Raw genomic sequence first — 14,814 nt, forward strand, 5'->3', positions numbered from 1 at the left:
ACGTGGAACCTCATGTTGGGATCAGATCTGTCTAATTGACACCCATAGATGAAGGCCTTGCAATGAGCCAAAGCTCAACCCTCAGGCTTGACTATTTTCCAAACATCCTTGACCACATTAGGACTTGATGGACATATGAAATGGTGGCAATTGGGGATCGAGACCCCTCTAATTGAACTTTAGAAAGGTGGGGCGTTTTACACACTAAACCAAATTAAATCTGTCCCACGACCTCTGTAAGTAGAGATGGAAGGGATAGAGTCTGGGTCATCAAGAACCAATCTTTACTGCAGAAAATATAATGTTCTTTACAGAAGCCAGCTTAAGTTCTAAAAGCACATAAGTCAGAAATCGATGTTCGTTTGACAGCTTTTTATTACTGGATTCTGGTAAAATGATTAGAATACCCTTAATGTTGATAAGACACCCAAAATGCACCAAACATGAGCAGAATACCTTAATAAATATATACATATATATATATTAAAAAAATTTAAATAAATTTATAAATTTTATAATTCTATCAAAATTTCGACAGCATCTCTTAAAAATGAACATATGAAATTTTCCTGATAAATAAAATACCTGCATAATACACAATCCAACATCCACATAAAGATATAGGGTGTTTTGGTAATAAAGTTGTGATGACGAATTGCTTTTGGTCTTGCTAGTAAAGATGAAGGGTATCATTTTGTTTTTTAAGGTTAGGTTTGATTGAAAATTTGATTAAAGATGAAGGGTATTTTGGAAGATGAAAGGTATTTTGGAAGATAAAAGGTATTTTGGTAAAGATGAAGGGTATTTGGTAATTTCCTTTTTTTTTTTTTAAGGTTAAGTTGAGTTGGAAATTTGATTAAAGATAAAGGGTATTTTGGAAGATGATGGGTATTTTGGTAAAGATAAAGGGTATTTTGATAATTCCCTTCTGTTTTTTAAGGTTAAGTTTGATTGAAAATTTGATTAAAGATGAAGGGTATTTTGGAAGATGAAGAATATTTTGGTAACCTCCTTTTGTTTTTTAAAGTTAAGTTTGTTTGAAAATTTGATTAAAGATGAAGAGCATTTTAGTAATCTCATTTCATTTTTTAAGGTGAAGTTTGGTTGGAAATTTGATTAAAGATGAAGGGTATTTTGGTAACTACACTTAAGCCGTTTTACTTTTTTTAGCTTCCCGCAAAAGTCATTTGAAGAAGCCCCTCTTGGACGACTTCTTTTACAAGCTACTTTTGGACTTCAATTAAAATCCGCGGGAGCCAAAAAAGCCTAAACGAACATCATTTATCTGGCTTTTTTGGTTTAAAAGCAAAAAAAACAGGCTCCTGAAACTCAAACGAACAGGGCTTACGCTTCTTGAAGAGCTAAAGAGAACAAGACACTGAGTCTAGAAGGCCTATTACATCCAAGTCTATTCTTTGTCCCATACTGATTTTTGTATGACAATAGCAGAAATTTTGGTGTGTTCTCACTATTGCAAATTGATGCAGTGCTCCAGGTCATTGAAATTTTGTATCAATTCATAACAACCACATCTATCAATAAAAAATAATAATAATATAAAACACATCTAAGTATATTTGTGCATTGCAATATATGGGAAGGTGTTCAAGGGCCATATCCAAAACCAAACATTGTGCCAAACATTTTTCAATATATGGGAGATCATCCTCACCAAAAATCAGCCCATGCCAAAATTTCTAACCCCATCAAAAGTGGTTTCCAAAAAAATTGACAATCCTCTATTCTTCAACTTGTAATTTGGCGTTAGAAGTTTCCAAATGGGCTGATTGTTGGTGAGGATGATCTCCTCACTATAGAGATCATACTTACAAAAAATCAGCCCATTCCAAAACTTCTAACCCATATAGGAAACAAACTGTTGTCATACGTATTGTCCCTTGAACCATCCCGTATATATATGGGTGGTGTTCAACGGCCAACGTTAGGGAGCCAATCTTGTCTTATATGGCTTAAAAGATTTGGATTGAGCTGATTTTTTGTGAGGATGATCTCCTCTCCTCACAAAAAATCAGCCCAATCTGAAACTTCTAATTACAAATTATCGGTAAAAAATTGACTGTCCACAATCTAATCACTTTTGATGGGGTTAGATGGGGAATGTTAATGTCCAAGACCTCATGGGGACATTAGCATTCTCCACCACATTCACTTTCCAATAATACCCTTACCCAGTTTATCTTTTAGTGAAAAAGACAATGGTATGCTGATCTTTTACATAATAAATGTTTAGGGTATTTTAGTCTTTAGATTTTGTAAGCAATAGTGTCACATCGCCTGGTTATCATGATCTTGGGCTATATATAAACCTGGGGCAATCCTCACCTTACAAGCCGGTTTTGTGAGAATGAGTTAGGCCCATGGGCTTCTACATAGCATCAGAGCGAGTAACCATAGGGATGTAAGAGACACGTTAGACGTGAGGAGGAGTGTGAGTGATAGTCCTACATCACCTGGGTATCATGACCTTGGGCTATATATAAACCTGGGAGAACCCTCACCTTTCAAGCAGGTTTTTTGATGATGAGTTAGGCCCATGGGTTTCTACCGATTTAAAAACATTTTTGGCAGTAAATGTTTTGGCAATCAATGCGAACAAGCATTTATTATATATAACTAAAAAACAAAATGGACAAGAGTATTATTGAAAAGTAAATGCGGTGGAGAATGTTAATGTCCCCATGAGGTCTTGGACGTTAGCATTCTCTTATATATATATATATATATATATGGATTCGTTTCGACGATCAAAATTAGGGAACCAAAATTTGTATATGTGAGTTACAAGTTTCGGAATGGGCTGACCATAGAGATCATCCTCACAAAAAATCAGCCCATTCGTAAGACAACTTTTGGCTCCCAATTTTGGTTGTCAAATGGGGCCCTATATATGTGTGTGTGTGTGTGTGTGTGTATTTCCTAGATTTCTCGACTTCAGTATTTTCATTGTTCTAGGACTATTTGTGCACAATCAAATAAATTGATTTTCTACACCTAACAAAAGTGAGCCTAACATTCATAAGGTCAATGACCCAAAAAGTCTTCATGGAATTTATGAGGTGTAACATCAAACTTTTGGTGCCATGGGGGCATCAAAATTGAACCGTGCATGTGGGCGGGGACAAATAAATTTGGGTGTGGAGGTCAGGTGTGCGGGGATTAGTTTTCAAAGACAATGAAAAGTGGAAAACATCTTAGACCTTTTTTTAGGAGATTATAGGAAGTCCCTCTCTTTTGACCAAAGTAGGGGAAAACTTATTTTCCTTATCTATTTTCTAATTGACCCAAACACCAAAAAAGCCTCTTTTCTAGAGAAGCCTTTTGTTTTTTTCTTTATTTGGTTGCAAACCAAACAAAGCCTACGTGCATAGTCTCCATTGACTTGAATCTACTTCCAGATGCACTGTGGTTTGTTTTCAATGAGATTTGGCAAACTATTAGGATCAAATATTTTTGTTAATATTTATCAGCATCATTTTCCTAGAATAAGTCCAAGAATGTCAAGCTTTGTCAGACTCAATCGTTTTTTGTTGGAATGACAATGAATACAAATTTTCATGCAAGTGTCATCTTTCTAAACTTCCACCTTTGTCAAAGGACCAGAAAAACAAACTCATGCGCATTAAGGAACCTAAACCTTGATCAAATTTTTCATCTATGCTTTTTGAGTGTTGTAACAGAGACAATAGATATGAGTTGGTGACTAACACTCTTCTAGTGGAAGGAATGGGACAAAATGACTGATCAGAGGCTAGACTAGGGAAGAAAACTTAAAGAATCCTTCAAAGTCTAGATGACAAGGAGAATATCAAAATAAAATTTTCTTTAGTTTATCAAGAAAAATATTGTATTTATAAGAAAAACATTAACAAAGATCCTTCTTTTCCAGGAATAATCTGAGGCTGTTTTACCATCTTTCTAAAGTATCTTCCTTCATTTGGACTGCAATGATGGAAAAAAATACTCATATTGGATCACATATTCCAACTTGCAATTGTGTGCTTGATGTGCCAAGCTATGGAGCAATAAATTCACCATTTTTCATTCACAACCACTTTGCTCTTGGGTTGTGGATCATCTTATGTAAGTTGTTTTGTAAATTGTAGGTATGGTCTTCCCCAAGAAAAATTACAAATTATTCCTTGGTTGGCAATCTAACGTCTTTTCTCCTTGAAGGAACATCCTATAAAAACTTTTCTCCTTTCACCATTGCTTGATCTATTTTGATTTGGAGGGAGAAGAATTATTTTCCATAAAAATAATGAATGTTTTTTGGATGTGAAATCAAAGATAAAGGCCATTCTTTACAAATGATCTATATCAAGAGTAAATTTAAGGGGCCTTGGTTTGATGAATTTGTACATAGATGGGATGATATAATGTGAAAAGCTTCCTTCTAGCTCTTTTTATTGCGACTTTGTGATAACCTCTCTCACTAGAGTTTCCCTATATTTCTAGCATCTATTATACTCATATAGGCTTTGAAACAAAAGTGACTGTTGTGTTTTGTTTAGTATGTGGGACTATTCATAACATATCTCTTTAGTTTTTTTTTTTTTTTTTTTATGTAAATTGTAATTTTATTGATAAGTCGAGAAAACCAACGCGGATACAACTGATAAAAGCACTACATGTCCTGAGTCCAAACATAGACGATGCCATTTAAACAGAAAATTCTCAAAAAAATACCCCTTTGGCCTCCTCAAAAAGCTTACACAAGAAGAACAAGAAAACTAAAATGTTATTAACTTCTTGGAGAGATTGCACATTTACTTCAAAAGTTCTGCTATTCCTTTCCTTCCAGAATATTTCCTTATTAGTTAAATTGATTCAAAGTGACTGTTAATGAACATTTCGTACATTGAAACTCTGATTAATTACTTCTTCTTTTTTAGTATTGGAAAGGGATCAAATTCACTGAATTCAATTCAATCTTGTACATGCACACAGAAGTGAAACAACAGATCAAAATTAAACCAAACACAATCAATTAAAAAACAAGATCACCCATTTTTCAATTAAAACAAAAAACCCTAATTTTGTAGAAGAAAGAAACCCAATAATGGGGAAAAAAATTAGTAAGATTAATGTACCTGGAAGGGGTTTCTCCTCCATCTCCAAGCATTTTTTTTTCCTGTTTTTGATCTGTGAGATCGAAATCAATCTCTGGTTTTCAAAGATCTTCCTCTAGGGCTTATCTTATAAGAAGAAATAGAGCAGAGAACCCTAGAATTTAGTTGTAGAATCGTCAAGAAGACAAACGTATCAGACCTTCAAGTTGGCCAAAGTGTTTGTTTTTTAACAGAAGCAACGGAAGCAGTAGTTATTATTAACTCCCTTTTCACGGAAACTGACATGAGTACTCCACAATGATAAACTAGAGTGCACCGACAGTGGTAGACTCGTGCACTAATTCGGTCCGGTTGTAATCCAAAAACCATAGACTAGGGCCTAAAATGGGTTGGAGTCGGGTCGGATCTATGTATATCATATTCACATCCTGATTTCTTGATATCGATTTGGATTCTAATAACTAATACCGTGTCAGGATCCAACTTGATTGGTTGGATAATTTTCAAACGTTTTGACCTTTTTTATCTATATTTTATTTTTTATTTTTAACTTATAGTACTATTCGATTTTATCATTAATTCATTATGCTCTTTCATTTTTTAAGAATTCGTGTTTTAAAAAGATAGTGAAAAAGAATATTTTGAAAAACTTAGAAGTATATTCTTTAAAGTAATATATATTCCACTCCGAATGGATCCAGATTGGATCTAGACCCAAGTTGGTCAAGGGACTTTACGGGTCTATTCTTTACAAAAGTCAACTTTAGCTCCAAAAACTAGTTTTTAGAAGAAGCTGAAGTCTAAAGCCTGAAAAGTCACATCCATCAGAAATTTATTCATTACAGAAGCACATAAGCCAGAAATTTATGTCCGTTTGATAATTTTTTATTGTTGGATTTTGATAAAATCACTATAATACCCTTAATATTTATAATGCACAAAAAATGAGTAGAATACCTTAATAAATATATAATTACATTAAATATATATAAATTTAATAAATTTATATTAAAAAATTATAAAAATAATTTTATAATTTTATAATTTTATAATTCTATCGAAAATTCAACAGCATCTCCTCTTAAGAATGAACATATGACAAAGAAAATACTTGCATAATACACAATCCAACATCCACATAAAAATGAAGGGTGTTTTGATAATAAAGTAGTGATAATGAATTACTTTTAATCTTGGTTGTAAAGATGAAAGGTATTTTGATAATTCTATTTTATTTTTTAAGGTTAAGTTTAGTTGAAAATTTGATTAAAGATAAAGGGTATTGTGGTAAAGATGAAGGGTATTTCAGTAATTCCCTTTTATTTCTTAAGGTTAAGTTTAGGTAAAAATGAAGGGTATTTTGGTAATTCTTTTTTATTTTTTAAGGTTGAGTTTGGTTGAAAATTTAATTAAAGATGAAAGATATTTTGGTAATTAGTAAAGATTATAGGTATTTTGGTAATTCATTTTTATTTGTTACAGTTAAGTTTGGTTGAAAATTCAATTAAAGATGAAGGATATTTTGGTAAAAATGAAGGTTATTTTAGAATATGAAGGGTATTTTAGTAATCTCATTTCATTTTTCAAGGTTAAATTTAATTGGAAATTTAATTAAAGATGAAGAGTATTTTCGTAACTATACTTGAATCATTTTACATTTTTGACTTCCCGCAAAAGCCATTTGAAGAAGTCCCTCTTGGGCGACTTCTTTTAAGAGCCAATTTTGGGCTTTAATTGAAATCCATAAGAAGTCAAAAAAGTCCAAACAAACATCATTTTCCTGACTTTTTTTGGCTTAAAAGTAGAATTAAAAAAAAAATAAAAACTGGCTCTTGAAGCTCAAAAGAACAAGGCCTAAATCTTTCTTATTTATAATTTAAATTTGATAGGAAAAGATTGACTCGATCGCGTTGAATCAGAATTGGTAGTAGCCATTCCGATCCCAAAGTCCCTTATTTTTGAAAAAATGACACATTGGAGTATCTGATAGTTCAGCTAGAGAACTAAATCATTTGCCCCACATGTCCTTCATGGGTTAAGCTTTAACATGAAAGAAATAGGGTATTGATCACAAGCACATGCCTCGTGTGTTGATCCGGTCATACCACTCCTTGTGACACATTTTTTTGGTCCAATGACCCATTAATTGGCTAGTAGCTATAGGGCTATCAATAGATCGGATCATATCTGAAATCCAATCCATGTTTATCATATAATTAGGGGTGGCAATGGGTCGGGTTGGGTCATGTTTGTGCAATGTTGGGGTAAGGGTATTATGAAAATTTACCAAACCCAACCCATTAAATACTCGTGTCAAAAACTTAAACCCAAACCCAACCCATTTGCAAATAGATATACTTGACCCAACTCATGTATAACCTATTTAATAAAATTCTAATCTTTATTTGAAATATATATATATATATATATATATATATATATATATATATATTTTCTTTTAAGTTTGTAGAATTTTTTTATCATGTTTTTTTATGGCTTAAGGTGATATGGTAGTTAATAGGGAAAGTGTTTTTCAATATTATTATTGTTATAACTATTATTATTGTTGTTGTTGGTTAAGCAAAATGTATTTCATTATCACATGAGACATAATGGCCTTATTTGAAAGATCTTAAATCTTATTGATAGTTATTTTGTCAATATAAGAAATCAAACACTACATACCTTTAGATTTTAAGGGAAAAAATATATATAAATATAAATAAATAACTTATTAAGAAAAATATATTTTTTCTCAAACTAAAGCTTAACCATTTATTAATTTAAAAATATCTTAAAACATCATTTATATTTTATAGAATTTCATATAAAAAAATGTATTATGAAAAAGTTCTGGGAAATTTTTAAAAAAAATGAGCAATTTAAAAAATTCTTAAATAATTATTGATATATTTAAAATTACATGTTAATGACAGAATAACTAAACGTGTCTGAACAGGTCGGGTGAGTTGATTGCCAAAACCCAAACCCACCCCATTTAATAATTGTGTTAGACGGATTGACATTATTTTGACCCAAACCCACTAGCTTCATGTCATGTTCACGGGTCATATTGAGATTGCCACCCTCACATACAACTCTCGAGAATGAATCAACCATGTCTGATCCAATAGGGATCCGATATGACAAAATATGAAAAAGTATGTAAATTATATTATAAATTTTATTTTAGAAAAAATTACTTAATAGTCCTCGATGTTTACTTTTCGTTCAATTTATTCCTTGACTTTTACGGGTTATCAAAATAGTCTATTTAGTAAATCTCTCTTTTCAAAATGGTCATTGAACCTTATTCTAAACATTTCTCATTATTGAAATGTCCAGAGTGGGATTCATAGACTGTTTTGAAAAGAAGGATTTATTAAATGGCCTACTTTGATAACCTATGAAAGTCTATGACTAATTTGAAAAAAAAGTTAGCGTCAAGGACTATTAAGTAATTGTTCCTTTATTTTATGCGTAAGTTTATCTAGATTTTCTACATCAAACTGGCTTTGATCTGATCTGGTTCTCAGATTAGGTGGATGCTAATATTGAGATCCAACAAAATCCAATCTAACCCTCATCGGATTGGTTTTGGGTCTAATTCGATCCAGACTTGATCCATTGACATCCCTACCAACTATGGCTGCCAATGGATCGGATAAGATCTGAAATCCGATGATTTAAGTCATGGATCAAAGATTTGGGATCATATAAGGATTTTATCTTTTAAGAATCTGATTCGATAACATATTAAATCGGTATGGATCAATCATATATAAATTTATGAAATTTCTTCATATATTGTATGACAAGTTTAATTTTATCTGATTCGGATCTGTTGGATCAGATCTGGATATTTTGATAAAACCTAATCCGACAATGATTCAAAATAATTCTTTACAGAACAATTGATAGCCCTAGCTAAAACGAACACTTCAAACAAGTCAGATTAGTCAAAAGATTGATAGGTAACGATCATCGATCAATCAAAATAGACAGATGTCACCATGTGATGGGACATGGTGCAAGTGTGCAATAATCACGTTGATGCTTTCTTTGACGACACACTTAAGTAAGTACAAATAAGAGCAAAATTAAAAAAATTAAAAAAAAAAAGCATTAATTCAATAGATTTGATTTTTGATCGAGATATGCGTTAATCATATTTGACCATCATGATTGAGTTGTATAAGGTCTTAAGGAAAAAATGCTAATAATATTGGAATTATTAGTCCGGCAGTAAATAAAATTACATTAAATCTTATTTAAAAATTAAAAATTAAAAAATAATTTTCAAATAATAATTATAATAATAAATAAGATTCTTGTTACTTGGGAAATTTGATTCATACTCAGAGAATCCAATTATTGTTCATAGTCGGATTTTAGAATCCAATGCTTCGTTGGATTTTGAAGTTACTCTCAATGGAATCAGAAATCAGTGAAAAATCAAAAATAAGGCAAAACTTGTTTCTTACAAATTTGAAATTCGTTTAATGTGCTTTTGAACTTTCGTATATAATATATCATTTTTCAAATTTAGAAATAAGGTGAAGAAAATGAGATTTGTGACTCTCAATTCTAAAATCTGTCATCAAAAATAGCTAAAAGATATGTGAAAAATCAATTTTGATAATTTGATTTTGAAAATTTGAAAAAGAGAATATGGATTCAAAAGCTAATAATCCAAATCTAACGTCTACAAAGTTTAAAATATTCGATTAAAATAATTTAGTCTCAAAGAATATTTCCCTTTCAAGATATAAAGTAGAATACGCAGTTAATCCATGTTGCCCATGTGTTCCAATCCATTGAATGACAATTTGAAATGTCCTCTGACAAGGTCTTAACGCCTCGGATGCTTTATGGCTCAGATGTTCTCACGATTAATAAATAATTAAGGCCCCAATTATGTTCATTCCTTCGTTAATAAGACGGGGGGATAAGATAGAAAAAAAGATTGGGTGTGCAACACTAAATCAAGAATTAAATTGTGTGCCTTCTTTGATATATTACTAAGGATTTGTTATAAATAGTAGACTTTGAAGAATTTGATTTTACTAAGTACACATTGCACATGAAAAGAAATGATTGATAACATCAACAATAAGTTCCAAAGTTGAACCATCAAAGTTGAAGACTAAAAAGAAAACGAACCAGAAGTCAAGTCAACTTAACTGGAGGGAATATATCATAATTACACCTTAACTTTTACTTATTACACCCCAATTTCTTAAATTATTTATCACACCCCAATTAAAGATTAAAACACACTCTTCAAACATTACAATGTTTTGGCTCAAATTATAGTATCAGCATTACAAAACATTATAACACTCGTTCAAACAATTTTAATTTTACTTTACAATTATGTTTAGGCTTATATAAAATCTTAAACCCCAAAAGTAGAAATCTAGCAAAAGGAAAACAAACAAATAGGAGGAGCTTTTATTGGCATTCCAACTTTTACTTATTCTCAATCATTCACTTTTTTTCTTTTTTTTCTGTAATTGGGGCGTGATAAGCAAAAGTTGGAGTGCTAATAGCAGCTCTCTATTTATAATAGGATAAATTACACTTTCATCCCATAGGACTTGGCATAATTCTATGTTGACCCCCCTAAACATTTTGATGACTGCAATTACCTCCCCTATAGTTTTGTAACGGGTTCACTTGCCCACTTTCTGCCTACTGGCCGTCAAACTAACACTTAAAATAAGAATAAGATTTTTGATTTTATAAAAGATTATTTTACCCTTATTATAATGTTGTCTTTTTCATAAATAATTTTTTTTTTCTCTAAAAAAATGGGTTGATGTGTGAGAGTTTGAAAATGTTTAGATGTGACCATTTTTATTTTACCTTTTTAATAAAAAAATAAAAATAAAATAAATAAAATAGGAGGGTAAACTAGTAAAACGACCTTTAAATGAGGGTACAAATCTCATCTTGTTAAAATGAATGAGAGAAAAGAGAAGAGAGATCCGATGAGACTCTCACTCTCTCATTTAGGATTTTGTGAAGAATAATGATCTTTGGACCCCACCTCTATATGCTTCATATGCTCCTTGACATGGCATGTGCTAGAACTATAGATTCTTTTCCTTGGGATACACAACTGCACATATTTATGGGGGTGTACAATTATATATCTTGAGGAAAAAATTTATAATTCTAGCACATGCCACATTAGGGAAAATGTGTCAGAGGGGCATCATAAAATCACAATTTTTTGTGAAAGATTAATGTTGGAGTGACTTCAATGGTGGACATTTTGATGTGGTGGCTAGTGCATGTCTGTAGATGCATTTTACTCGTATCTTGGAGAGATTCATTTATGGGCATGCACACACCACCATGTCAAGATGTCCCCCGTTGATGTCACTTTAGCACGATTTTTTATGAAATCTCTCTCTTTCTCTTAAATCCATCCAACTCTCTTTTTTCACCTTATGACAATGAATATTATTCCAACATTTCATCTAATTAAAATTTGTAGTCCTAAATAATATCAAACCTATGATAAGAATTAAACTTATAGGATTCATACTAGGCCGGGTATCACATGTGCATTAGAGATTTGGCATATATGGTACTCTAAGAGACGAATTGCCTCGCCCTGCTAATTGGACCTCCTCTTTAAAAATAACCATAATAATAATAGTATATAGAAAGTTTAGCCATTTTTTTTGGGAACCTAATAGTTACCCATAAGACTAAAAAATGATAATATGCACCACGTGACATAGATTGATACTTGATGGAAGAGATCATGTTGTAATGCACTGTAGCACTATACTTGTGTGCATCACTCATGACCATAAGCAGTAGATCTGTCTGTGTGGGCCCTTTCATTATTAGCTATTCTAGGGCTGTCAAAGGATAGGTATTCGATCGGATAGTGGTACATCTGAATCCAAATTTTTTTAGTGATATCCGAATTCGAATCTGAATCCGATCGGATATCACTAACTAATATTCGAATTCGTATTCGAATAACTTATCGGATATCCAATATTATTGGATTCGAAAATTATCTGAAACTTATTCGAAAATTATTTACTATCCGAAAATTATCAATAGAAAATAAACTCAAGAGAGATTACTAGAAGAACCACATATAAGGTTTTCAAAAGCCCATCATAAATTTTGGGAGATTTTTAATCTCTTAAGGATTATGCATTTGATCATGAATATATATGAAGTGAGACTACTTTTGCTAACAACTTAAACCACTTAACAATCATTTTTAGGCTTAGCATTTCTACCACATTTAAAAACACCTATTCAAACTTCATTAGAAAGAAAATTTATGATCTTTTCATTTATTTTTATCTCTTTGAAGTATTTTCACAAACACTTGCAGAGCAAAGTTTAGATACACTCAAACAATAAACCAAAATCACCATTCAAACCCCTATTTCCGTCAAGATTACTATGCTATTAAAAGAACCCAAATTCAATTAAACCAAAATATATATATATAAATAATTTTACTAAAAATCTAAAATTAGGAAAACAATGGGCTTACTTACCTTTCTGATTAAATCCTGATGTAAGTTTAAATAAAAGCGTTACTAAAAACCTGAATCAAAAACCAAACCCACTCATGATGTAAGATTACTTACCTTTCTGATTAAACCCTGATCATGCTTAGATCACCCTCTCTCTTAAGCTCTCGTTCCCTCTCTTTCGATTTCCCTTTTACTTCCACCCCCTTTGTTTGCACACCAAATCTTATTTATAACAGACTAATCCTTTTTGTAAAGGGGTTGAGATCGTGACAACGAGGGGTTGAGGTCGTGAGATGATGCCGCGATGAAGAAGAATAGTTGAGCCACTGCCTGAGATCGTTGAAGAAGAACGACAGGGCGAGGGTTTTCGACTTCGACAAAGCTTCTCTAAGTTCTAAGTTAAAACTTCTAACATAAAGAAAAACAAATTTCTTTAATTTTAAAATTAAAATAAAATAATATTTATTTATTATTGATTTTGGATCTGATATTATTGAATAGAATTCATCGATATCTGAATCCGTATCCGAAACATTATCGGATATTTAAAACTATCCGAATCCGATATTCGATATCCGAAAATTTCGGATAATATCCGATTTTTCAAATTCGAATTCGGATTTCGACTATCCATTGACACCAGTGATCTACTCTAAAAGGGAAAAGATATAATGAAGTGCAGATGGACACTACAAGTTCACCATCATCCCATTCTTTAATGTAGACTTTAAGGTCTGGTCTGCAAAACGAGTGGTCCACATCCTAGGAGAAAGCTGTGCAATCAAATATTTGACCTGACGCTGCACTTGCTGCCACTATCTTTGATCAAGAACTGGTGATACCAGATCCGTTGGGTCTCAAACTGCTTGCTTCGGTCGAGATCCAAATTCTTATAGTGGTGATCGAGAGCCTGATTTTGACGTTCGTGAGCGTGACCCTGTGAACTACAAGAGTGAGCCAACCGAAAACCATATACGCAATAAGCAAAGCAAGCACCAATATGTTAGTCAGTTGTTCCATATCGAGAACCAGCCCTAACAGCAACAGAGGCCAGGATGGCAAGAGCAAAGCAAGCAGTAGACCTAGCAGCTAATCCAGTGTTAGATCAAGACCATAAAGTGTCATAGTTTTCAAACTCCTTGAGACAACTCAACTTGATTGAATTTCAAGGTGACTCAGCCCCCCAAACTAGGTGTTCTTGGATGGGAAAAATTAAATATCTTTTATTTATTTTAAAAGATTTTTTTTTAAATATTTATAAAATTAATATATTTTTGTTAGACTTGTTAAAGTTTGCTTGCAAGTTTTAAAGTTGACTCGACTAGATAAACATTTGAGTTTTAAAATTATATTTTATTTATGGGTCAGGATCAAGGGCCATATGAAAAAACATATGTAAAAACAATGTAACATTAATAAATTTTCAAAATATAGGTTAGAAGTTTCGGATTGAGCTGATTTTTTGTGAGGAGGATCTCTATGATGGGAAGATCATCCGGAAAAAAAATCAGTCCAATCTGAAACTTCTAACCCCATTAAAAGTGATTTAAAATGTGGATCGTCGATTTTTTACCAACTTTTATCAATAATTTGTAAATCACTTTTGATGGATTCAGAAGTTTCTGATTGAGCTGATTTTTTGTGAGGATGATCTTCTCATCATAGTGACCATCCTCGCAAAAAATCATCTCAATCCAAAACCTCTAACCCATATTTTAAAAAATCATTGTTTTTTTCATATGTTTTTACATATGGCCCTTGAACCGCCCCCGTTATTTATATAATAAATATTTAAATTTTAAAAAAATTAATTATTTTAATCAAAATCTACAAAATCTCAATTGACTTAGTTTAGTTTTACTAACACGACCGAGATTTGCAAAATCATTTCCAAGACATCTCTCTTATCTCAAGAGATGATGTGAATTTTGAGATGGCTAGTATATTTGTATTGGTTGGTGAATGAGATCAAGATGATTTGGGCGAGTAATCACGATCTTGGACTAGATTTAAAACCATGATGTGGAAGTGAATTTATAGAGAGATTCTATTGGCACACCAAATTTTACTTACATGGATTAGTGTGTTATAAGTTAAAGTTGGTGAGTTAATAGAATCTCTCATTTTTAACCCATACTCGTAGACTTTAATCAATTTTTAGTATTCGGCGGCACATTCAAATTAAGAACATAATAAAATTGTAA

At 32.0% G+C, this 14,814-nt stretch overlaps 1 protein-coding gene across 4 annotated transcripts in view; it reads right to left on the minus strand.

Annotated features, from left to right (window-relative positions):
* CW7 overlaps positions 1-5,373 on the minus strand; it is a 41,840-nt gene extending 36,467 nt beyond the window's left edge. Inside the window, exon 1 of one of the 4 annotated variants that reach the window (XR_015177737.1) lies at positions 5,112-5,372. Coding sequence is in view for 3 of the 4 variants with exons in the window: in XM_086440309.1 (XP_086296435.1) it covers positions 5,112-5,143 (32 nt within the window). In the remaining variant the exon portion in view is untranslated. Of the gene's footprint in view, positions 1-5,111 lie in introns of all 4 variants that reach the window. The other 3 variants (XM_086440309.1, XM_086440307.1, XM_086440308.1) reach the window with 3 other exon arrangements.
* Positions 5,374-14,814: the final 9,441 nt, after the last annotated feature.

The sequence above is a fragment of the Akebia trifoliata genome, chromosome 4 (genome assembly GCF_017979445.1).
Source record: "Akebia trifoliata isolate Shusen 1 chromosome 4, ASM1797944v1, whole genome shotgun sequence".
NCBI lineage: Eukaryota > Viridiplantae > Streptophyta > Magnoliopsida > Ranunculales > Lardizabalaceae > Akebia > Akebia trifoliata.